This window comes from Lagopus leucura, unplaced genomic scaffold (genome assembly GCF_019238085.1).
Source record: "Lagopus leucura isolate 7727_CA_CO unplaced genomic scaffold, USGS_WTPT01 Super-Scaffold_100022, whole genome shotgun sequence".
NCBI lineage: Eukaryota > Metazoa > Chordata > Aves > Galliformes > Phasianidae > Lagopus > Lagopus leucura.
The window spans coordinates 8,685,361-8,711,829 of NW_024962275.1; the positions used below are offsets into that span (position 1 = coordinate 8,685,361).

General features: G+C 43.6%; 1 protein-coding gene across 1 annotated transcript in view; it reads right to left on the reverse strand.

Annotated features, from left to right (window-relative positions):
- The window catches only part of PNPLA7 (patatin like phospholipase domain containing 7), a 118,543-nt gene that overhangs the window by 40,627 nt on the left and 51,447 nt on the right, over positions 1 to 26,469 (reverse strand). Inside the window, exons 21-26 of the mRNA XM_042878729.1 lie at positions 19,000 to 19,060; positions 16,721 to 16,870; positions 9,266 to 9,329; positions 8,470 to 8,638; positions 7,209 to 7,391; positions 6,710 to 6,828 (exon numbers count right to left, since the gene is read on the reverse strand). Of these exons, the coding sequence (XP_042734663.1) occupies positions 6,710 to 6,828; positions 7,209 to 7,391; positions 8,470 to 8,638; positions 9,266 to 9,329; positions 16,721 to 16,870; positions 19,000 to 19,060 (746 nt within the window). The remainder of the gene's footprint in view (positions 1 to 6,709; positions 6,829 to 7,208; positions 7,392 to 8,469; positions 8,639 to 9,265; positions 9,330 to 16,720; positions 16,871 to 18,999; positions 19,061 to 26,469) is intronic.

The following is a 26,469-nucleotide window of genomic DNA, read 5'->3' on the forward strand; positions in this document are numbered from 1 at the left end:
GCTGCAGCTCCCAATAGCTCTGTCTCTGCAATGACTGTTGGGTCTTCTGGATCCACCCACTCTGTCCCTGAAATTAATGGAAAGGAAGACAATAACTTCAGTGCCTCCAAGCCTGCCATTCAAACTGGGTGATTTACAATCGCATTTCAAGTGTCAAATACAGAATGCATTCTGTAGAATGCTCCTTTTAAATAACACAATGGAACAAAATGCTGTAATTTACGCTGAGTGTAATATTGTTCACAAAAAGGTATTTAGCAGGAATATTCTGTTAAGAAAGTAATTTAAGAACTGCATAATCAAAGCAGCTGGGAACAAAACTATCACTCAGTTTTCAGATAGCTGGGCTCTTACTAAGTCCTTGACCAAATCTGTGAGGTAGAGTGAGAAATCTAAGAGAGCAGTAAAGATGACACGTTACAGACAACAGCCAATCAGGCACAGCACGCTTCAGAGTCTCTTTTTTGGCACTGGTTAGAGGTGAAGCTGGTATTGAATGAAGACAGTGTGGGTTTTGACAATGTGTTTGTAATGCATTGGAGAAACGGCCAATACCAGGTTCTGTAACGCAATCAAAGGTCGTCTTTGCTGTAGTTGAGTTTTTGCCATTACTCTCAGCTAAAAGACATTTTGTAGGCCTACAGAGTGAATGCTTGGCTGGAGATCATCTTAAATATTTACAAATTATCAGTGCACCCTTACTTTCAATTTCATAACATTATTCTCCAATGACAAGATATAGAAAGCATCCATGTTCTTGACTGAGGGAAGCAATGAAAGTCAAAAGTAACATCAGCTTGGGGGAAGAGAAGAAAAGCAGGAAGAAAACTTCTGAGACCAAAAACAGCAAGGGGAGAAAGTGGCATCACAGGCCTTCCAGTGCCTCAAGGGGGCCTACAGGGAAGCTAAGGAGAGACATTTTACAAGGGCATGTTGCAACAGGACTAGGGACAACAGTTTTAAACTAGGAGATTTAGACTAGATAAGAAGAAATTCTTTACTGTGAAGGTGGTGAGACACCAGAACAGATTGTGAATGCCTCCTCCCTGGAAGCATTCAAGGCCAGGCTGGCTGGATGGGGCTTTGAGCGACCTGGGCTAGAGGGAGGTGTCCCTGCCTATAGCAGGGGGGTTAGAACTACATAATCTTAAATCCCTTCCAACCCAAACTGGTTTCTATGAAAAAGAATGGGAAGAAGTATACAAAAGACAAAGGAAGACTGAGCTACAACGTTTGCTTTATTTTTTCAATCTCATAAGGACTTGTAATACTGAAATTTGATACAAGTTTGAGAGAACCTTACAATAAAATATCAACTAAAACAGTAAACACTACTAAAGAAGAATGGATAGGAAGACATTGGCACTTTGCATCAAGAATAGCATAACCTATTTCTGATTCATGGAACACAAGAAAAAATACAAAAAAACCTGAATGCTTATGGGTTCACACTGAGTATAAAAGAAGGCAGTTTCGACTATGGATGACTGAATCACAGGGGACCACAAAATGTCCTGTTCTGACTTATGATGTGCTGGCAGAAATTTAAAATACATGGCTTTGTAATTCCAGGGAGCTATGTCTCATGTGGCTAGTATTCTCTCTGTCTCTCCCCTCTGGATATACATACATAAATATAAATACACATACATATAAAATATGAAACACCAGAACATTACCTGAGACAATTTCTCTGCTTAATTGGTGTACAAGATGAAGGAATTCTTTATTACACCCTAACTTTGGCCACAAAAGCAGGGAAAAAAATAACAGCAGCATACAGAAATACAGACAAATCCAAACTTGCAAAACGTAGGAATTCCTCTCTCAAAAAACAAAACAAAAAAAACCCACCTTTAGCAACAAAGGTGAAAACATTAACAATCAAAATCAGTTAGGAGATAATTCTATCACGTGTCAATAAACCTAGTAATAGCCAAAAACCATCTTACTTTAAATGAAGAAACTAATAAAGAAAAAAATCCCTATAGGCAAAATGTAAAAAAGGAATTAAAAAAAAAAAGAACAAGCGTAGTTTGATTTTAATGAATATGAATTAAAGATACAGAAATTACTGGCTATAGATGTCTCCCCTCTTAAAACCAGTTGGAGAATTGGAAAACTCTGATATTGGCTTGGCTTATTAGTAAATGAAAAAGGAAATTTCCAAACATATGAAAAGATGCAGAACAAAAAGGGTGAAGTGTTCAATAAATTTACCTGGAGAGGAAGAAAGCATAATGAAAGGGACTGTTACATGAAATAGAGTAAAAAAAAAAAACACACATAATTAAGACCTAGAGGAATAATAAAACATAGGTGGGAATTAATAATTTATTTCTTATGACAAGTATCACATTCCAAGGAACGTCTATTGATTCAAGCCAGAGTTAACTGAGGAAATCACACGGTATATACTGCAGAGAATATGAGATAAATGATTACAGCATTCATAGAATCATGAAATCACAGAACGGCCTGGGTAGAAAAGGAGCACAATGCTCATCTAGCTCCAACCCCCTGCTGTGTGCAGGTCACCAACCAGCAGCCCAGGCTGCCCAGAGCCACATCCAGCCTGGCCTTGAATGCCTGCAGGGATGGGGCATCCACAGCCTCCTTGGGCAACCTGTGCCAGTGCCTCACCACCCTCTGATGAAAAACTTCCTCCTAATATCCAACCTCAACCTCCCCTGTCTCACTTTAAAACCATTCCCCTTGTCCCATCACCATCCACCCTCACAAACAGCCGTTCCCCCTCCTGTTTATCCACTCCCTTCAAGTACTGGAAGGCCACCATGAGGTCTCCCTGCAGCCTCCTCTTCTCCAAGCTCAACAAGCCCAGTTCCCTCAGCCTTTCCTCACAGGAGAGGAGCTCCAGCCCTCTGATCATCTTAGTGGCCTCCTCTGGACCCATCTAAGAGCTCTGCGTCTTTCTTGTTCTGGGGAGAAAACTGAGTGGGGAAAAGAGAAGAGATGCCTTGATGAAATAAATACCTAGAAACACCTTCAGCAGCAGAGCAGCAGCTCACAGGGGAGGCTGCCATTCCCTACTTGAAGGAAAGGGCTGGGAGGAATGGAGAAGCGGAGCACTGTGGAGCTGGGACAGCAGCGGGACATGGGCTGCACGTGCGCAGGTAGGGGAAGGCAGCAGCACCCAGCACCACATGCAGCTCATCACTTCAGGCACAGCACCCAGAAAAGGCAAGAACGTGCTTGCAGCATCTCTGATGCACACTGTGTTTGTATGGTACAGCACTCATCAAGCCATCCAAACAGAAGCGTCGAATGCTGTGTATTTTCCTAATGTGTCTATGCAGAATCGGCGCATTGGAGCAAATTAACTCCTACAAGAATGACATTATAATCAACAAGAAGGCTTGTCATCACAGCGCAGTGTCAGTCAGCCCCCTGCAACATCACGACCAATTGTTTTTCTCCACAGCCCCGGGGACTCTCAGATCCTTCTCTATTAAGTATTTACTGCCCGTAAATTTCAGTTTTTCAACAGCTCTGCTAAGACAACTATGGAAAACCAAAGGAAGGGTGGGCTGTGTGTGGGACGGCTGAAGTTCACGACAATGACGTATGGGAGGTTCGTGCCTTTATTGCAGGGTTTGCTGTGTCATTATTCTCCCAACTACATTTCAAAGGTATTATTTTCCTAAACTCAAATCTCTTTTCCTTCCCCCAAACTCCTTGGCGATTCTAACTGAAATTAAGTTAGCACTTGACTATAGCAAAACACTATAATTTCAGAACTGTATCACTTTGATTCGTTGTATTTTTAACTTCACAAGAGAAAGAAAACCCTCAGTTCCTACGCGCCTTTTGTCATGACAAACCAAAGATAATGACTAGGAAGCTGCTTTGGTAAAACCTCCCGAACTGACTGTCATTGGGATACAGACAAACATCCCAGAAATAACAGTAAATAATTGATATTACTGGAGCCACAGGGCACAGCACCTCTCACAGCTCAGCTGGCACCCTGTGCCATTTCTGAGCCCAGTCTGACTCGTGCTTCCAGAGCAGTGCAGGTTACTCCATGCAGAGTGCTACCAAAGGCCACGCTGAGCAGCCAGAGCCTGGCAGCCACTCATCATGCTGGCCACTCAGCTGGCCTTAAGCGCAGGATGATTTCCAGTACTCAATGCACAACCTCTTGTAGCTTTGTCAGTAGAGAAGGCGATCTAAGAACTTTGGCCTGCAAAGCTTTCAAAGGCAGATTTGTACAGAGCTCAGAATAACTCCATCTTTTCCCAAGAGTCTGGACTGTGCTCTCACTTGGAAAACAAATTAAACAAAACAAAAAAAAAATCCGAATCTTTCATCCAATCACAATTTTGATGACAATCTAGCTACAAAAATAGCACGCAAGTACCTTCCTGCTGAAAAACACAATGCTCCCACCATCCATGTGCCACCAGCATGAGCTCTCAGAAAAAGCTCTTTGGGCCATGAAATGTAAAAAAAAAGATTTTAGAGAAAGAAGGAAGCGTCATATTTACCCACTATCTGCCATTTTATCCTCTTAGAGTCTTCCACCCTGCACAGATGCAGAGATGGACACATTAATGGCTGATGAGACGTGAGGACATTGTTGAATGGGTGACTGCATCCAGCAAAGCTAAACACAGCAGCTGTGCAGCGCTTCAGATCTGGGGAAGACGACAACACAGGACCAACAAACAGCTCTAACAAGCCTGCTCTTTCTTACCTCTGCTCTTGAAAACCAGCAGGTGGTAGCTTGCAAATTAAGCAGCAGAACAAAAAAAATTAGTTTGGCAAAAACTACAGCAGTATTTACAGACGGGAGAAAGGAATGGAATAAGCAAAACGTGCTGCCAGAAATATACAAGTACATGTATTTTAGCACAGCACAGGCTTCAGTAAAGAGAGATCTCAGCTAGTAACAAAACAAAGCAACACAACCAAAAAAACCCACAAGAAACTAAGTGTTTTATATCAGTTGATAAGAAATCTCCTGAGATACACAAATTAAATACAAGCTCCCTTCCTCTGCTTTATTTTGTGCCTCCACAGGATAGTGTTTATCTCAGAAACGAAATACTGAAATCATCTTAGGTGAAGAAACTGAGAAAGCAGCCAGGATAAAGGCTTCTTTACAGACAGTCGAAGAAACAGCCAAAGCAAAGCACTGGCTGTCTCAGCATCGAGTGACTAATCAGAACAAGCTGTCACAAAGGAGTTCTAACCTTCACTTACAGGGAATATTCCCTCCCCAAAGCACATGGTGGTCCCAAGACAAAAATGTGCTATTTCCATGAATCTGAACCAACAGACAGTATGTAACCTATATATTCATATTTCTATTTGAGAGTGGCATTTCAAAGCACTGATTTAAAGAAGGGCAAGAACACATTGACGAAGATAACCAAATTGGTGCCCTCTTGAATACTAAATTCTACATCTTCCTCAACAGAAAAGTTTCGAAGTTGAAAGGAATTCCAAAGAAGAACATTGGTAATAGTGCATTTCCAAAGCTCGCTTGTAACTCAGTTGGAATCCTAATAGGAGTGTTCAGCACATGCCCCAGCCTTGTGTCTGCAGACACACACACGTTCTGGGAGGCAGGGCTGTGAGAAGCACACAGGTACCTGGGGTGTCACGTCATTCTAAAGCAGAGAACATTCTCTCCTCAGAGAATTTAATTCCTCTGGCTGTCTAAACTTTGAAAAGCTTTGAGGGCCTTGGAAATCTCAACAGCCACACTGTAATGCAAGAATCCATTGGGAAAAATCCACAGTGCAGGCCAACATAAGAAAGGTCACATTTACCCTCATCATCTCCCAGCATTAAGCCCAGCGTATGAGAGGGCTCATAACAAACAGTACCAAACCCTCACATTCCTACCTGGATCACAGAATCACAGAATGGCCAGGGTTGGAAGGGACCTCAAGGACCATGAAGCTCCAACCCCCTGCCACACACAGGGCCACCAACCTCCCCATTTCAGAGCAGCCCAGGCTGCCCAGGGCCCCATCCAACCTGGCCTTGAACACCTCCAGGGATGGATGGGGCATCACAGCCTCTCTGGGCAGCTGTTCCAGCACCTCACCACTCTCTCTGTCAAGAACTTCCCCCTGACATCCAACCTCAATCTTCCCTCCTTCAAACTTCAAACCATTTCCCCTTGTCCTGCTGTTATTTCCCCTTTCAAAGAGTTGATTCCCCTTCTGTCTGTAGGCTCCCTTTAGGCACTAAAAGGCTGCACTGAGGTCACCCCACAGCCTTCTCTTCTCCAGGCTGAACAAGCCCAGCTCCCTCAGCCTGTCACCTGTAGGGGAGGTGCTGCAGCCCCCTGCTCATCTTTGTGGCTCCTCTGGACCCTCTCCAACAGCTCCCTGTCTTTCTTGTACTGGGGGTTCCAGACCTGGACACAGTGCTGCAGATGGGGCCTCACAGAAATCCACAAAATCCACAAAAATCCGAAGAAAAATCCAGCCAGTTATGTTTGCATAAGAGAAGCATCTCCTCAGCCTCTCTCCAGAATGTTATTTACAGAACAGTGCAGATTTTATAGGATGCCTGTTATTCTGTTCTAATCACAACTCTGCAACAGTGGTGCTCCAGGACTCTACAGCAATGCATCCACGTGCCCGGGACACACCACAGGACACACCACAGGACACACAGCAGCAGGCTGGGATCTCTGGCAGGAGACACCAGAGAACATTCTGGGACCTACCTGGCTCCCCCACCTCCTAGGACCAGAGCAATGGCATTTCCAGTCAGAACACGAGCCAGGCGAGAGAAGTCCGAGTGGCGGTCAGGTGGCTTCTGGAACACACGCTCATACATCTCTATCTGCAGAAGGAAGGAACACAATGGTTGTTCTAAAAGCCATTCTAAAAGAAGGTCTTACAGCCCGCGTTAAGAACATACCAAAAAAAAAAAAAAAAAAGGGGGGTTGTAAACTATTTAAACAAGCCTAATAATCAACTGCATCTCCCATAATTTTGCTGAAGATGGAAGAATTTCACAGTAGTGCAGTATTTTCTGTAAAGATATTTTCTTGATCAAAGATTTAAAAGTACTGACAAACACGGAAATCCAGACAGATTTAAGGGAACAGCAGCAATGTAACACTCAGCTGCAAAGAGCATCCTGTAACAACACTGTGTCAGAGAACGTTTGAAACACGGATTACAACTACTGCAGCCCAAGCACCAAATCAAGTCTCTCACCAGCTTTGGCAAGCTTCTTTTGGAAAACACTCTTCGTGGGCAGTGGATATGAAGATGTGCAGAACACCAGCTCCTCATATTGAGCCATTCCACAGTTCGGGATGGGAGAGGTCCATCCTCCTTATGGAGCAGAATCAGCTGCTTCTGGGCTCGGACCGCTGTGTTCTCCAGCATCCTCTCCAGCTAGAGGAAATTATATACACCAAAGGAATGGAGGCATTAGGAACATGCTGCTTCGTTATTAACTTAATGAGATGTTCTATTTTGGAATACACACATGGACATGCAAATACATGCCTGACACCTGATCTGAATGTGCAGATTGCTGTGCACAGTGGGAACCTCAAACAAGATGGATTTAGTCAACCACGCCGATAGCTGTGGGCTTATGTGGCAAAGAGAACTCTAAAATTGGACAAGGATTTAAATCTGAATGTAAAACAGTGATTTTTATCTAGAACACACTCCATTAAAAGCACAGCACAGGTGCATGCTGTTCACACAGAATGAAATTGCTTCTCAAGTCATACCTGAGCCTGAAAGCTTTCAGTATGCTTTGTTGTTTTTTTTAAACATCCAATCAGACCATTTTTTTCTCTTTGCCCTTCTTACTTCTTGTTTCAGACATCTGATGGTGAGTTCCCATTACTGTGCTTCCTGCCTCCCCCATGCTGACAAAGAACCAACACCAGACACAAAGGAACTCTGCAGATGGGAACAGACCCAGGCTCTTTGGAGGTCAGACTCAGCACTTCACAATCTTAATAGTCCTATTTTTTCCCCCTCCAGTTCCTGTAGAATTTGTGCCTGATCAACAAGCTTTAGCAATTAAATATTAAGGATAAAAATAGGTGGTAGGGAAAAAAAATGGCTTACAGTCTGTAATGAAATACAACACAACTCACAAATAGCTTTCCCTACACATGTACCATTAAATGTACCAAAGATTTTATCTCCTTATCTGGAGATTCTGCAGAGAAATTCTGGACAGAAACATGAATGTCATATTGCTTCAGTGCGATTTGGTTTTGATTTACCGTTGACCAAAATGATTCTTTGGAACTCTGCTGGAAATATTTTTAAAGCTTGTCATTTCAGAAAATTCTCATTTAATTCCTCTACTTGTAATGAAATATTCCCAAAAAATCCGTTATATATGCATCACTGGGTATTAAATCCCCAGAAATTCACTTGTGTGAAACAACATTTCTTTTGCTCTTGACTGCTAACACTGCAACCATGGAAAGAAGCTGTTCCACACCTCTCCAACAGTGGGCTCCTGGTCTCCCAGCCCTACTATCAAGATGCAGTCAGCCTGCCTGATGCAGCGTTGAGTCCATGGAGTAAGGCTGCTGTCTGCCTGGTAGAGGACGATGCGGTGGATGTCCTCCTGCTGGCCCAGCCAGCTCGTCAGTCGGTACTCATGGATACTGGGGACAGAGAAAACAAACTTCTTTCATACCACAGCTCCTGCCAGAGTGAAGTCCTGCATGCCAAGCACAGCATCTGAAGAGCACCAGAACCTTGCATCTCTCACTTGCTCAGTCTATTTCCTAACATTCCCTCCCTGCCTTCATTTCCAGGCTCATGCATGTTGATTTCTTCATCATTTATAGCATTCAATATGCACATAGAGAAAAGAGGATGCAGTGTTTCAGTAAGGCTTCCATGACATAGAATCACAGCATGGCCTGGGTTGAAAAGAACCACAATGCTCATCAGTTCCAACCCCCAACCAGCAGCCCAGGCTGCCCAGAGCCACATCCAGCCTGGCCTTGAATGCCTGCAGGGATGGGGCATCCACAGCCTCCTTGGGCAACCTGTTCCAGTGCCTCACCTCCCTTAGGCTAACTCAGCTTGCCTGATGGCACAAGTGAGAAAGTAACTATGGGGAAAAATTAAAAAATAACCCACATTTGAACTAAAGGCTCTTGAAACCTCATTGTCTCAAACACCTTGATCAGAAAGGTATACTGTATGTTAAAATAGAAGGTTTTGTTCCCAAACACTGTATTTGCATGGTACCTTTCTGCATTTCCCCACACATCATACAGTACCTATCCAGAGCAGCAGAACCCAGCCGCTGTTTGATGTTGTCACTTGTGAGCAGCAAGGCAGGACCTGAAAGAACAGAATGGTTCATACATGAACTTCTTCCATTCAGCTGCTGACAAACTGTATTGGGAAAATGTAGCTATATCTCTATAACAAACACAGCTTTTTTCTTTAACGATCCTGATGGATAAGTGCATTGAGAGTTGCCACAGAAGAGCTGGCATGAAGATTTTCACACTAAACTACAATAACATCCTCCATTTCCCACATTCCCAGAGCTGTATTCATGCATCGGCCCCGACCTACAAGCTCTTTTAATGCATTTTTCAATGCCACACAGAATGAGGGCTTCTATTTCAGCTGTATTTCGACGCCACAAACACAATATTTAGGGTATCACACACCTTTCCAAACCACAGAAAACCTCAGGAATCTGGTTTCAAAGAATGAAGCTGACTCACTGGCATACTGATATACATAAATTTGTTCACCCCGTAGTAAAGCAGCTCCTCAGATGAAAACTAAGGCTCTCTAGTAGTATTCAATATGCTATTTCAATATTCCTATTCAATATGCTATTTCAATATTCCTATTCAATATGCTATTTCAATATTCCTATTCAATATGCCATACTTCCAATCCTCTAGTCTTCTTCTAAAGAGAAATCCAAATCCATAGGGCTGAGCCTGATCCACACTACTTCTACTACAGCTAAACATATGCACATCTGGCAACAGTATTATGCCTGAGATGAATTTCAGTACACAAAGAAGATCGGCTTCTTACAGGCACTTTCATCTATTTTTTTCTTTATTAGTGATTCCATTTCATTGGTGGAAGTTGCAAAATAGTTGCAGCTAAATACAAAAAAAAAAAAAAAAAAAAAAAAAAGCAAGCCTGAGAAAAACAAAGGATTAACCTCATATTTCTCTTATTGAGAAATTCACAGAAAATCATATATGAAAAAACACAGCACTTAATCATGTGTAGCCCCTCCAGGCAGTACCAAAGCAGCATGGCATAATGTATGCAGTAAAAATCAAGAAAACAGGAGTGAATAAGATGGCAAAGTATCAGAATTCCTCACTTAGATGCTCAAAAAGAAAAAGCACAAGTGCAGTATCTGGAGCTGCCCACCCCAACCTTCAGCATCAGCCTGCATCTCTCGTAATGCTCAGCTCCTTCCTGCCCAGCCTTCACTCCGTTTTAGCACAGCTTAGTGCCAGACCTGACCAAAAAACAAAACAACAAAATACCACTCAATTTTGGATTTTTAATCTTTTATTTCCAAACATCCAAATAACATTTGCTCTTTTTTTAAAACACACAAGAACACACCACAAGTGAAGAGCACTGACATAGGAAGCAAAAGCTGGTAGAAAAGCATGGAAGTTGGGAGGTCTGGAGTTGAACTTCATTTCCCCACTGTAAGGGAGAAAGGGCAGGCAAATTTTGGAAAAGCATTCAACACCTGAGTTGTCATTTGTGCTCATTAATGTTTCAAAGCTCTCAGCAAAACAGAAATGATATGTAGACCAGTTATTCTTCCAACACATGCGACCTAAAAAGTTTTATGATGGTGGTGAAGCAGGCAAAGACTAGCAGGAATGTAAAATGAGCTGAGGAACGCAGTAAAAATGTCCAATGAGAGACTGATGATAAGGAGAGCAGTGAGTGCTCCAAATTACATCTGCTGTGAACCCCCTGTGCCTGCTTGCTGGGATCTCAGAGCGGCAGAGGAGCTCAGAGCCCACCACACCAACCTGATGCAGCAGAGCACCTGCCCCAAGGGGACGTATTAAACACAGTGACGCAGCCCCCAACGCCTCTGATTCACGGCACAAAGGAGGCTCTGTAGAGCTGGGAGGCAGCTTTGCATTAGTAAGTTGATGGCTACCTCACCCACAGACACTGCTTGAGTGGGGGCAACGCATCCGCAGAGCCTCAAGGAAGAGCATTTCTTCAGAAATCACACCCAGGCACCCTTCTGGTGCATCTGGGACAGGGGCTGCCTGCACTCAGCCCATAACCCAACACCTGCGTATGGACACACTGCAGGAGCCTCCCAGTGCCTGCCCCTGGAGGACAGGGCACACAGGCCATCAATCACAACCAGCACAGGACTCAGCGATGCTTCCAACTCAAACAGCTCTGTTTTGCTTCAGAAGCAGCAGCCATCTGCTCTACGCTTCCAATTTCTAGCAAGCTCCCAATTAGTCAACCATTAAATAACCTTCCATCAACGTGATCAAGAACACCAACATATGTGTTCTCAAGCACATAAAACAGTATGACCAAGTGTTATTTAGACTAAAGTGCTGAGAATAACCAAGAAATGAAAATGCTTCTCAAGTATACACCCTTCACACAGCCTTGCTGGTAAGGCAGGAATGTCCCAGTCAATGTGTTACAGCATTGCCAGTGCACGGCACCAGGTGATAACATGATGCTCTCTTCACACCTACAGCAGCCCCCAGGCACCTGGTGGAACAGCAACACTCCCCCATCCTCCACTGTCTTCTCTTTCAGAAGGATTAGACATAGGATTAACAGCTCAAAGGTAAGAGCACAGGAAAGGTGATATGAGGTAACATTCAATATTTATCTAGCCCACTACTGTCTGACTGTGACCAACAACAGATTGCTGGGCATGAGTATTAGAGCAGGGAAAGCTTAATGCCATTCTCCAAGCCCCCAGCAATTTGCAGCTCATGAATTTCCAAGCCAGAGGTGGTAACTTTTGAAGGTTCCCCAGAGACTTATCTTTCAGCAGACTCAGTGGGAGTCTGAATCCTGGCTCTTCTGTGCTTCAGGTGAGAAAACACAGCATGGCAGGAGTCTCACCCCCAGGCACAGATGATCATGATTCACTGAGAAACCTCACAGAGCATCTAAATTGGTACTCCAAAGTCATCTGTTTTCAGGACAGAACTACAAGTCCGTGAAAGAGGAGTGAGAAGAACAAAGCATAGGGAAATATCAGAGGTCTGGCTCATTGCATCTTTTAAGAATAAGGCAGGGCTGAGATAGCACTTCAGCGAGGCTCCCAGTCTCATGTTATAGCCCAGTAAGAAGACAAGCATTACATAAGAGATGCAAACCTTTTCCCTTTTTTCTAAAGATAAACATGGTACTCACTTTTGTAATGTTTTCCATGTAGCAGCACTTCCCAAGATACGAAGGAGTGGCAAATCAGATGCCCTAGTTCTATATTTAATATAATCCTGAAATCACACACCTCTGTTGAATCAAACATGAAGTACTGAATAGGGAAACATGAAGGAGGTGATCGCTGATGCTTACGCATGATTGCAAATCCACCTCAACCTGGATAAAAACACAAGGTACAGAAAGACACAGCCAAGAACCACATGCACTAAGGAAGAAGTTCAATCACAGCAAGCTTGCTTGCCTGGACTTCATCAAATCAGAACTTCTACTGAACTTAAGAAAAGTCTACAAAGTTGTGTGCCAGAGACAAAGACTTGAAAAAGGAGGCTGATGTCTCAGTGTCAGAAGACTCTGCCCAGCAAAGAGTACCATCCTGTGCTGGTTCCAGACACCACATTCATCTCAACACATTAGAAACTTAACCTTGAAATCTAATTTGTGCATAAAGAAGGAACATGCTGGTAGAATAATGCATTAAAAAGGCCAATAAATTATTAGCAAAGGTATTTCAGTGAGATTTCCAATGCATTATACATAATTAGGAACTGAAAGCAAGCTCAGTTAAGGGCTATAAGCAAGAGGAGAGAAGTGTATGCTGGATTTGAAACCTTCCTCTCTACTTAGTCTGGAATTTTCATACGATCAGAGGGGCTTCCACAAAAAGCCACAATTTGCACAGCCATTTGCACATCAGGTACCACTGCTCTCAGTTACAAATGAAAAATAGCTAGGCCAATCCATTTGTTCAAACCTCAATGTTCTAGAAGAGCTTTTTTTTTTTTTTTGACAAGAGCTGCTCTCTGCTCTGCAAGAATTTAGCGGGGAAAAAAAATAATCAAAGAAAACCAAAGGACACTGACCAGAATTCACTGCCATGGTTGATCCAACTCGCAACTGCGCAGCAAAAAGACAAAACAAAGAACTTGCTCACTTTTAATTCACTCTAGTTCTGAAGCGGAAAATTCTATCCCGGTTCTCTGCAGGTTTGCTATTCTGCATTCTCTTTCTCTGGAGACCCACAGACTGAGGTTCAGAGAAAGGGCTCTGACACTGCAGCATAAAAGCAAACAGCGAGGAAGCAGCGAGCGGCCCCAGGTTTGCTGCGCTCTGCAGGACTCCTCTGCCCTCTTCTCAGTGCTCAGATCATTCCCTGCCCACAGCAGGGGTTGGAGCTCAATGATCTTTAAGGTCCCTTCCAATCTCAGCCATTCTATGATATTATGATCATGTTTTACCATCACAGTTTTCTCAAGATGAAGACGGGTTCACACTGACTTACTGCCATCAGGCACCAGGTAACTGCTTCACTCCTGTTTTGCCAGTTGATGGGGTCAGCAGGAAGAACACAGACACCAACCAAAGGGACGAGCTTATTTTACTGTCTGCTGCCAAATAATACAGAAACAAAGCAATGCCTACAGTCAAAAGACCAACCAAGCCCAGCCTGGACAGGACATCACTTGGTTCCACTACAAATTTAAATATTAAATCCACATAATAGATTCAAGTAACAAACCTATAAATCCTAACATCTGTGAATACTGTAATAAGCCTTATTATCAGTGAATTAATTTCTACTTGGTTTTTCCATTCTTGTGCACAGTATAAATTAACTCATGCTGTTAATTACTAACGTTCATTCTCCCAGACTGAGATTATCTTTTTGTGATTACTATTAGACTCCTCTAATAAGATGAAAGCAGTCATAAACCAAAATAAAAATGCACTGCAAACAGCCTTCTAATGGCAGTCCCAAGGAAAGAAAAGCATCCCCCAATCTCATTTTGTAGGTTTTGTTCCAACCTAACCTACAGACAGGCCCAGGATGAAGGTCTTCCCCCAGAAGTTCCCACCTCCTGCAATGAGAGCTCATTGTGATTCTGGCAGTCATTTCAGAATTACTGCATTTATTCTAATTCCTGTTCTCTTTTCTCCAACCTGCAGCAAGGACATCACTACAACATCCATCTAAATTAATATTATGGGAAGACTAAGGAATGTTATAAAAAATATTAAGTTGCAGTAGAAAACTGAAAACCAGCTGCTTTAACCCCACACAAGTTCCTACACCAAGGCTAGTCTATACTGCCCTGGAACATGTTTCACTGGTCTGGCCTTGAAATAACAAGAATCAAACCTTAAACATCTCAGTTTACAGCTTACTAACAAGTTCCAAGAGAAAACAAGAGAATAAGCAACAAGTGCTGATGAAAATGTGTGATGAAATGCACAGAGCAACCTCTAATTTCCAGAATTAGGAACATATTCACTCAAACTGACATTCCAAAGAGAAAGATTTCAGTTAAGCCTTCTCAAGCACATTAAATAACACCTCAGAAGCAGGTAAGCACTCACAAAGATGGGTTCCAACACAATAGTTGATCACTAAGGACCTAATCCAAATCTCTCCACTTATGTTTGAGCTCCTCATGTGGACAGAGGTCTAACTCATCAGGTGCACAATCACGAAAACCCAAAAGCAAACTGAAATTTTGCTTCACAGCACTGACTGAGCTTGTTCAGACCATTTTGTCACGCATCAGCACAGGGCACTCAAACAACTTGCAGCAGAAAGCACAGGAAAAAAGAGAAAACGCTGCTAAAAAATAAAAATAAATAGAATACAGCCTGCATTAAAAAAAAAAGACCTCAGAGCTACACAGTATACAAACACACAACAAACCATTGGCAGAAGGTTAACCGCTGTTTCTAAGAGTCGTGGGCTGAGCAAACACCAGGCTGACCCGAGGAATCGGGGCTATCAAGGCTGGAGCTCGGTCTGCCAGCTGTGTGTGGGACCATATGGCTAGCTGTGTTTTCACACAACACTTTCCTCTTCCCACTGCAGCCGTCTGCTCCGTCTTGGCAAGAACTTCAGATGCCAAGGTTGTATCCTATCTATAGCTGCCAAGTACTACACAGACGTCAGTTTAGATGCAGAAAATAAAAATGAAGGGTGCACAAGAAAAGGCCGAGTGATCCAAACAAAACCCCTGTTTGTTTGTTATGTTCTAGTTGCTTTCAACTCCAAGGGTTATTTTTATGCTGAATAGTCCTTTAAATACTTAATCTTGGTTTGCTTTATTTACGGGCTCCCGGTGCTGTCGCCCATCAAAACAAACTGGCAACAATCCATTCTAAGTCCCCATTAGCAATACAGCATGGCTGAAATCTTTGTTTTGTTATGAACTTTCTTTTTGCCTCCCCAAAATAAAAGGAATCTTCAAACACCCACAGATTAGTGCTTACTGTAACACAACAAATGCATACAAATTTGTATCTCTGAAGGTGAAGGAGCTCAAACACCAACCACATTTTCCTCTGCCTGCTCATCTAGAAGGTTTTAAAACAGAATAGTAAGAGCCAACTCCCTAAGTGCCAGATAACCTTAATTAAGACCAAGAAAAATAAGCATTAAATGAACCTAAGTGGTTAGAGATCAAGCATCACGTAACCTGTACTTTCCAAAATGCTCTGAGACAGCAGAGTTTCAATTCAAAGAACTGCAGGAGATTTACTTGAGATCTATGATAGCATATAAGAATGAAAAAAGGATGTTCAGGAAATATCAAACTATAGTGGAGCACGATCTGAACGGTGAATGAGGTACATGGCTTTGTGAGCAACTGGAACTTGTGCAGCCACCTTCACCAACGGAGCCAACTTCAGCAATTAATGACTCAACTGTGAACTGAATACATGGTTTTGTGAGCACCAGACAGACAAGTTGGCAACAAACAGGATAAAGTAAGCTAGTGTAGGAAGGCATGATTGAGGACAGTTCAGAATTCCAATGCCAACCTGGATCTCCTGCGCAAGCCGTCTCTATCCAGTCTTAGGTTTGCCACTTACTGCCTAGCTAACAACAGAAAATTGTAAGAGAAATCCTTCGTGGGATCAAACTGTACAACTAAAAAAGTCTGGAAGAGGCTCACAGGTAAGAGAAAAAAACCACTGAACTCTCAGACAGGCTCTGCAGGAGCAGGACGGTGCGGGCTCTCATCTGCTGAAGTACCTGCAGTCTCAGGAGCACAACAGGTCTCACAGATCAGATCTTTCTGAGAAACCAAGGCCACAGTATTTTCCAACATATGTTAGGAAAACATGATAAGGAAGGAAGGTGAGTCAGAAGCAGAAAGAGATTAGGAAGTTCTCATCTGGAGCATTGCTATGTGGCTTCCACTCCAAAGGAAGCATGAATCTACTGCTGATTGCCAGGTACCTGGCTATACTTCTCTGAAAAGACAAGAGGCATTTATTTCCCATGACACACAAACACTTCTTACCCACAGCATTGAGAGCATGCTTGAGTTCCAGAGTGAAAGCAGTAAGTGGCACCTCTTCAGACACTGGCATAATTGCTATTGTGGAGAGATTGCTGGCAGGATTTCCGGCATCCCACTTGCTGCTGGAGCTGTGCAATCCAAAAGGATGGCCTGTTGGAAAAGAAAAAAGACAACAGAAGCAAGAAAGCCACATCCTTTGTCACCCAGTCACCCGGAGGCAGTAAGGAACTATCACTGAATGGCTTCACCAAGTTAAACACAACATCCTCCATTTCACACAAAAGGAAAAGATTCTGCATTGTGCACAACAGGGGAAAAAAAAATGGATTTCTGTCATTATCAGCAGATGACACAGAATGTGGGTGAAAGCTGAGCAAATTTAAAGGTATCTGAGTGGTAGGAACAGGTAAAATGCAATGTGCCTTTACTTGACCTGTTAAGAAAAAGAACAAACGGCACCACGCACAGCCACAACACTGAGACACCTGCCTGCCTCTCCAGGGGAATTATCTCAAATAGCAAAAGCCTGGTTTTGTTGTTGGTATCCAAATATATCCAAAATAAATACCCACTTCTTATGGTATTCCTGATCAAGGAAATAAATACACATTTTCAACAAAGTTTCTGCAGGAAACGTGTATCTGCATCTATTTTCACTCCTTCCCAAGATGGGAAAATGTGAATCTTTACAGACAGGAGTGCATAAATATTAAAATAAAACATGGAACCTCTAAAACAGATGCAAAGCAACTGTGGAAGCATCTCTAATATATTGCAATAGACTGAGCAGCACAGAGAGGCTATGGGCAGAGAAAAGCATTTTTTGACAGAAGTATTTGATGCACGTAACAAAGATCTTGCCAGATAGTTCAGCTCAGGAAAAGAACGGTAGGTGTGTTCTACAAGCAGTTCCTTTCAGTTTTATACCATTTATTTCCTCTGTAACCCTCTCAGACAATCTTTGCTGCTAGCACCTGCCAACTCAACTGTAAGCATACAATAAAATCAATGCCATCTTAGTTAAGATTTAGCAACTGGCTCCTCTTATTTTACCCTGCAAAGCTCCACCACGTGCCATTCTCTGCCATGCACGTGATATACTGTAATTGATATGAAAACTCATTTAAAGTGCATATGCAAGATCAATAGTACACTGTAGGACACAAAGAAATGCCAGATAAACCTTTTTTGCAAATATATTTAGCACTGGAGATATTCAAGTCTTCTAAAATAGCTCTCCACAGAACATTAAATAGTTGCTTTCTCTTTTAGGTGATCTTCAAGAAGGTATTTGTAGGTTCAAACAAGTTACATATCACTGCTCCACTCTTTCATCTCCATCGGTCCTTCTCTCCTCAGAACTTCAATGGCTGTTCTCTGATCCTGCTCCTATTATTGCCTACCACTAATTTGCCTTCCATCTTCTCCAGAGCACATATTGTCCCATTTCCCAAGCAGTGCAAACTCTGTCCTAGGCCACAAAGGCATTTCAGCATGCACAAGAGATTAACAATTACTGCCAGAGATGCACACAAAACTGATGGTGTCCACAGAGCACCTAAAGAATGGACTTGGAAATTCATTCCCCAAAATGGCTTCAAAACCTGCAAGGTGACAGCTTCAATTTCAGTCACCTTGGAATATCGAAAAGAGCAATACCAGAAATAGTAGAGAATTGTTTGATTAAAATCAATCAAAAAACCTCAACAGCAAAGAATCCCACAACGCAATCAGTGATTAACACACGTTTGTTTTCTGTTAAAAGCTGCTCAAGAACAACCAACTACAGGAAACTTCCTCCTACTCACTTCAATTAGTAAATACACTTTGGTTTGCCTCTGCCACATACATAAAGCTTACCAACCAATGCATAATGAGCCATTTGCTCCCAGACAATTCATTAAGATAATGCAAATACAGACAAGATAAGTCAGTCAAGTACGCAGATGCCACTCAGCATGACTATCAGACTCAGGTCTATCAGGGAGTTAATGATCCCTTGGAGCAGTTCTTTAGCAAGAGATTTCATGGAAACATCACTGCATGTACACAGCAGTAGTTTTCCATCCACTGCTATCCTTACACAACCACTTCTCCCCACCAAAAAAATGGTGTACTTACATATAGCAAACTAAACATTCACTTGGTGACAACCAACAGCAAAAATATTTAGGGACAAGTCCTCCTGTCAAGTACTTTCTTTTTCTGAATTTAATGATGTAGTTCCAGTTTCAAGGAAGCACCAGAATGGATGGGAGGAGTCCAGCAATGACTCTTACCTCCCTGCTGAAGGCTGCCAAGTATCTTCTCGCCCAGCAAGTGAATAAGTCTAGTCACAACCTAGCAGTGGGAGACAAGAGGAAGAAAGGAAACAAACGGTCAGGCAGAATATACTCAAAACAATGCAATTAAATGGGCACTTCTGAGTTCTGTAAAATGTTATCTCTGGTTGAACAATAAGGAGGTACAGTTTTGTAGCCATTCCTTCTTTCCTGGTTTATGGTGTCTGATCATTTTATCATTTCATCATTTGTCTTGTTTCACCTAGGGAAAAAAATAATAAAAGCAAAACGAAGCAGCCATTATTTAACTTACACTGGGAACAGAAAGGAAAAAAAATCCAATTAATTAGGGGAAACTCCATTTCCAGCTCTGCTTTCTTTCTGCAGCATGCCTGTACCCTACCAGAGTCGCTCTGTTGGTGCCTGCTGTACAATTCCACCTGCTGTAAGCAGCTCAGGCTCCAATTCCCCATGCAGTCCTGCTTCCACCTGCCCTGTGGGAATTAGTAAACTCACAGTAAACAGTTTCAGATGTCTTGCATTAAGGGGACAAACACACACTGGAACCACAAAGAATCAGAGCAAAATGCTTATCAGGTATTTCCACACCAGCCCCTCAAATCACATTTGGTCCCTTTGAGCTGACAGACTTTTCTCTCCCCCCTCAGTCACCCTGAGAGGGACTTTTGCTCATAGAAACCACTATTCTCACAGCCAAGCAAAGCTTCTAAGCTCATCTCCAGTATCTATAATCAATATTTCCCAATCATTTGTACAGTAGAAGACTAATAATTGCAATATCAATCAATCGCAGAGTTGAAAAATGGATTGTTTATTCTGAAAGACCTCCACACATGTTTTACCAAATAAGAAACGAGATACTTAAATGCATTCAGAATCAGAGTCATCATTAAGCATTCTCCCTCAGGCAAACAATCCAAAGTCAGATCCCCAGCAGGGCATCAAAAAGCAAAACAGAAAACACAACAGAAAGCCCACAGAAATCACAAAGCATCTCCAAAATAACAGGCAGCTGCAAATGGCAACCCCAGATCTCAGCCCAAGAGACACATTGCTCCCAAGGAGCAAGCACTGCAGGATGCACCCCTCAAATGCAAGATGCTGCAAGCACTGTGACAGCTCAGCTTCCCGCCTGAATCATTCCATGTATGCTACTTAAAACGAGGCTGACACAGGATGAGAGACCTCGCAGCTTTGATATATAAACACAGATTTCTTGGGAGCATCGCCACCCCCATCTCTCACACCTGCCAACCTGCAGCACACATTGTGACTTCAGTCCTTTTGGAAGTACTATTGAGCAACATTTTACTCTTCTGGATGACTTTAAACGTCAGAGTTTTAATTATGCTCTAAAACCAACTCCTGTATTCAGAACTTTCTCCTCTTTAGAGACAGTGAAGGAGAGCTCCAGTGAAGTTAAAGAAAATGTCCAAGGTTAATGACAGAACTAAGAATAGAACCTACTGGTCTCATTTTCCAGCCGGCTGCTTGTAGTACCAGGAAATATTATTTGTCTTGTTTGCAAAAGCAAGCCTTGCAGCCTTGGTACATATAGATATGGGAAAATTATTTCCCCGGTGACTTTGTAAGACAAGCAAATTGCTCACCATAACAGGATGAGTCACTCTGTCGCAGTCATGGCAACGTTGAAGGAACATCAATTTGAGATGGTAGCTAAGAACTGGCCTGAAATTTCCTTGGAGTTCTCTATTACCTATACTATATGTTTTCTTTCACATAGAAGTAAAAAAGGCAACGTTTTTCCCTTAACAAACGTTTGTCCATCAGTTTGAGGCATTATAAATCACACTTCTCATCAACAATAGATCCAGGCTTCAGTGACTGACCTAAAGCCAAGGCTCTGCAGAGCAGCCAGAGCAGCTCTCACCAAATCAGAATTCAAAATCCACAGGCAAAAAAAGGAAAAGAAAGCCAAAGCCACCCATCCCTCAGGTTTCCCAACAGCTCCAGGCCAAAAGGCATCCTTGGCCAAGTGACATGGGATATGGGGGCAGGAAAGGACCTGGGTGGCACGAATGGGCTGCTTCAGCTTTGGGAGGGGAGCAGAAGTGAGCCCCTGGGTTAGGAAGGGATATCAGGGAAATGCACGACTGCAAATGTGCCAGGGAACACCTACCTGCCAGAGGCACCGGCAGGAGAATGCCAGCTAACTGGGCACAGGCAGGGAGCTGGGAGCAGAAACCCCTGCCTTACCTGTTTTGGTGCATTTTGAAGGACAAACACTTGGAATCAGTAGCAAGGGGAAGTAGAGGAGAGAAAGCAGGAAATGTCACAGTGCTGCTGGGAACCAGCTATGCAATACGGTCTCATTCCCACTGCAGCCCCATTCCTGGGGCCAGACAGCCTTTGCAGCACAGACAGAGGTGCCTGGTGTGTTCAGTCCCGGATTTCAGTCTCTCCTAGCACCTCAAAGACATGCCCTGCTCCCACAGACACAGCTGCAGCCCAGTCTGCTGGCACAGAAGCACTCCATTTGGATTTAAGGTTTGACTCGGGTTTGAAGAGAAATCTGCACTGCAAAAAAAGGCAGCCAGATAGAGTGCAGTTTATCTAAGAACAACACGACGTTTCCAAATGAGGCTACAATAATTAATTGCCTGCAAAGTAAATGCAACTTTTCGATCCCTCACACTATGGAAAGGGGCAAGCATGGTTCAGTTTGTGAGGAAGTTGAATTTACCACTCCTCATGATTATAAACTATGCTTGCAGCGAGTAAATCCTGATCAGGTAATTGCAGTTAATCACTCAAACCAGTAATGAGCAGAGACTTCAATTAGGCACTTCAGTTGTAAGCCCAGGCATGGATAGATCTACACAGATGAAATCACCATGCTGCAGATTGAACTCATCCTTGCATAGAATAATGCCCTCCTAGTCACAGTGCCACCATTTCAAGCTGTAAAATGACTCCAAGTTCGCATTTGCCAGGCTTTGCCAGCAGGGTCATGTAGGCACCTATAGGGCCTCTCAAGGAGGCTGAGGGCCAAGGAGCTGCCCTGCACATTGCACAGCGCCATGTCAGTAGCCAAAAAGAACTCAGAAGCAAAGAAACTCACGCTCCAGAGTTCATGCAAGAGGCCAGAAGGAAGAAGGCTTACTTTATGGGGCTAGAAAATAGAGAAATACTCAATTTCAAAAGCTGCTCGGGTACATCAGTACTATTCTCCAAAAGCCCTGAGATCTCCCCTCCTCCTGCAGAATCTGTAGATTCACAAAACTTGTCCCCAGCAGGGCACTGAGGTGGGACAAACTTTGCAAAGGAGAAAGCTCTCTTCCCTCTCCCACTCCCTTACCTTCCCAGGTGAACTCATCAGAACTCTTCCGTGCAGGTCAAAATAAGGAGTGTTTCATAGAATCATTTGAGTTGGAAGGGACCTTGAAAGGTTCCACTCCCTGCAATGCACAGGGACACCTACAGCTCCATCAGTGCTCAGAGCTCCGTCCAGCCTGCCCTTGGCCATCTGCAGGGACTGGGATTTCTCTTCCTCAAACGGCGCTGGCACTTCTCTCAGCACCATTTCACTGTCTCCTAACTTTCACATTGCCACTTACCACCTCGGCCACCCAGAAGTGTGCTTGCTGCTCCTGACACAGCTCCATCCTGAGGAAGACCCACTCAGCAGCCCCCACTGCCTCGCACTGAATGTCTGTTTCTGCACTTGGTACAAAGGTACAAGCCATTAATTTTCCCCTCTGCTTAACTAACGTTGAATTACAGAAAAGACCTGCAGCCTCTGCATTGCAGGGCAGGGACTGAACTTCCCATTCCCAAGGGGAGCATGTTCTCTGACCTTCAGATGAGTCACTTCAGCTTCTACACAAATCTCACTCAGCCATGGGGCCAGGCAGGATTCCAACACAACAGTGGTGCAGGCACCCCATCCACCTGAGGTGTCAGGTATTCTCCTGAGCTTCCTGCTTCACACTAAGGCAATTCCCACACTTGAATAGCTGCTGTTACCCTGCAGTGCTCTGTTTATTATAATACCCTGAAATATTTCATCCTGCTGTCCCTCACCTTCCAAAGCTAGAGTCTGGTTGAAGCTTTTCTTCCTATTAAATGGTGGAACTCTAGATCTGCTTTGCATTAAGCCCTTGTGAATGTGATTTTAATGCAAATTTCATTGTAAATAAGTGTCCATAGGAAAGTATTTTCTTTCCGTAAGCTGCACAGATTGCCTGACAAACTGTCTGTTAATAGCAAGCGACAGTATCAAACATCTGTCCAGTCTCAGCTCACTTTCCACTACACCAATCTAGAAAAATCACAAAGATGTCACAAAATCTGCACCAATACCCTGCTTCTGAATACACAGAATAATACACAAGGTCTGGGACATTCCCTTGGGCAGACTGGGTCAGCTGTCCTGGTTCTGTGCCCTCCCAGCACCCTGTGCACCCCCAGGACACTGTGAGAAGCCAAAAGTCCTTGACTTACAGTAAACACTCCTCAGCAGCAACTAAAACATCAGTATGCTGTTAATGCAGCTTTTCTCCTAAATCCAAAACGTGGCAACATGCCTCTACAGAGAGCATCACACTACCTCAGTCACAAGGACAACACACAAGAAGAAAAAACCAAATGAAATGACCCACTCATCAGCTCTGCCCCACACCGTGCAGGACCCCAACCAGCTGCACACCAGATGTGACATCCCCAGGTCTCTCCAGCATGAGAGCTTGCATTCACAGAGCAAATGTTCCAGCACCTCAAGGAGCAACAAACTCACCATTTTCAAGGCAGACCAATAATTCAATATCCTGGGTACTGAAGAGAAACTGCACTTTGTTGGATCTGTCCAGTTTTGGCTTTCTATGATGGGACACACATCCCTTCACTGTAACCTCCTGCCTCTCCTACGTCTGCATGGGCACATCCTCACCCCACGATGGGGAAGGAGGTGGGGTGGGTTGGAGCATCATAAAGTGTGCTGTTTCTCATAGCACAAAAGGCAGACCAACCACAGCACCACAGATTGAGTCAAACTCTTCCACCACTTATTAATATTTTATTTTGTGATTGCTGAAAGACTTGAAAAAAATATCTAAACTAAGGATCAGGTTCAACCATATGTTGTTTTGTACACTTAAGGCACAAAAAACCTTTGCAAGAAAGCCAAGAGACAGTCCTATCCTTTGTCAATGGTGTCTTCTTGTCTGCCTGCAGGCTGCTGCTTTGGGAAGCCAGCCTTGGCTGAGGCAGCCAGGGAGCCAGCCTGATGCACAGCTTGGATCCCATACAACCATCCGCCACAGAGCCCTACAAATCTGAGGGTGGTTTCCATTCCAAGTCTACTCTGATCCTCTCCAGTGGATCCTCTAACATCATCCACACCCAAAAGAACAGCATCCTCACAGTGAATAAAATTGCTCACACCAGAGCCGTGTATTTTCTTCTGACTTTGAAGTTGAGAAATATATGAAGTATATTTAAAAGTTAAGCCTTCAAAACAGGCAACCGACAGACCGCTTTTAGTTTAAACATTAAATAACAATTTACTGGCACCTTCAGAGCATGGTATTATAGACCTGCACATACATCTGATTTAGTTAAAGGACAAGTAAATGGGTTCTCTACCACACAGAGACCCAACGTTAATAAGCTAGTGTGGAAAACAGGGCTGCCAAGGGTTTTCTGTTCTACAAAGTAAGCGCAATTGGGGTAAAATAGTAATAATAGCCATTTTATCTATACAAACTCACACAATAGCAGTTCCACTTCCGTAGAGCTCATTCCAGGACTGGAGATTATTTTCTGTCAGCTCTTTGAAGGCTTTTTGGGGTGGGAGCACAAGGGAGGAAGAGAGGTACATCAGCTCATCAGCTGCATAAACCCACGGCATCGTGGAAGCCTGCTCTCTCCCCCTCAGCCCACAAAGCACTGCACTTGTCACACAACCAGGGAGCTCAGCAGGGGGTCTGAGATTAAAACTCACCCTGCGACAAAGCAAATCCTAAATGCTCACTTGCAACCATTCCTGGCACCTTTACAAATGCCACCAAAGCACATGGAGGAACCGAAGCTCGATCCTGGGGTCGTTTGAGCTTCTAATGCCCGTGATAATCGTGTCTTGAAGAAGAATGTCAGTCTCACATCAGTGTGATGAGTAAGCATGCACCGCTGCCTGCCTCACCTCAGGGAGCTGCAGTCAGTGAGTATGCTTCTGCTGAATGCTTCTCTTTGCTCCTTTTCACATCCACTTCTCCCACTGTCAAGGAAAACTTATTTTAATGGGCCAGGAGAAAAACTAACAAGGAAAAATCCAGAAGCGTGGCCTCTCTCGACCTATTCCATAGCACTACATCAAGCTTGAATAACACGATGCACAATATCCACAGTGCTGGGGGGAAGAGCTTTGAAAGGAGCGCACGTTACCGAGCTCACTTTGTAAGGCAGATAACTCTAGGGAAAGTTCCAAAAAGCTCTGGTTAAAACAGGCAGACAGACACAGCAAACCTCACTGCTAAAGATGGATGATGAGTTCTGAATATATTTAAATCCCGAGGGCAGACTTAGAGAATTAAAAGGAAGATGCAGAAAAGCTCTGCAGTTTCTCGAGCACATTTGTAGCATGCAGAAGGTTGTCTTACAGTTCACTTCTCCACGGTGCCAAAGCAATTTCTCCACACAACTTCCATCAGCAATGGCAGGTCTGCATTTCAAGTTAGAATTACAAAAAGATAAACTAAAAATCTCAGCTCAGTAGAGGCAAAGATAAACTATGAAATGCGATCCAAGTTACACAGTGATGTTAGAATATCTCTGATCTGTTAACAAATTCTGCGCTCTTGCTACTGATTCAGAACTGCTCCATGGTGCCAAAAATCATGAGCTGACTCTCCGTCCTACTTTTCAGAACCGAAAGCAGTGATGAAAATAGAAAGAATCAATTTCATTTCACTCCTGCAACTCTGTAAAGCTCCAAGCAGCACCAGAAGCAAGCTCTGAGGCTGTCAGAGGACCAAATACTCTGGATGGTTGAGTGTCCCCGTGGCTGCAGTGGGGAGCTGAGGCTGCAGACAGGCAGTTAACCTGTGGCCCTAACCCCAACCTGTGCCCACGTTAGCTTCCTGAGATGCCCAAGGAGATGTTCTGCACTGCGGAGCACCTTCAGCTGGGAGCGTTCAGGGTGCCCTATTCAGAGCAACTCAAGGTTGGGACACTTTCCTGAGAAGCTAGATTTGACTCCATGCATACGGAGCAGGATCTGGAAATCAACAGCTGGCATTTTGTGCAGGTGCTCTGAAAATTTGGTTGTTACTGACAGGCTGGGTGAGATTCCCCACGCTCACCCATCTGTTTCATCCCCCAGAATAACAGCAGCCAGAGTGGGTCACAGAGATCCCTGCAATCCACTGTCCTGTCCGTAACAGGACCAAAGCAGATGTACAGGAAAGAAGAGAAAAAAGAAGGCAAACA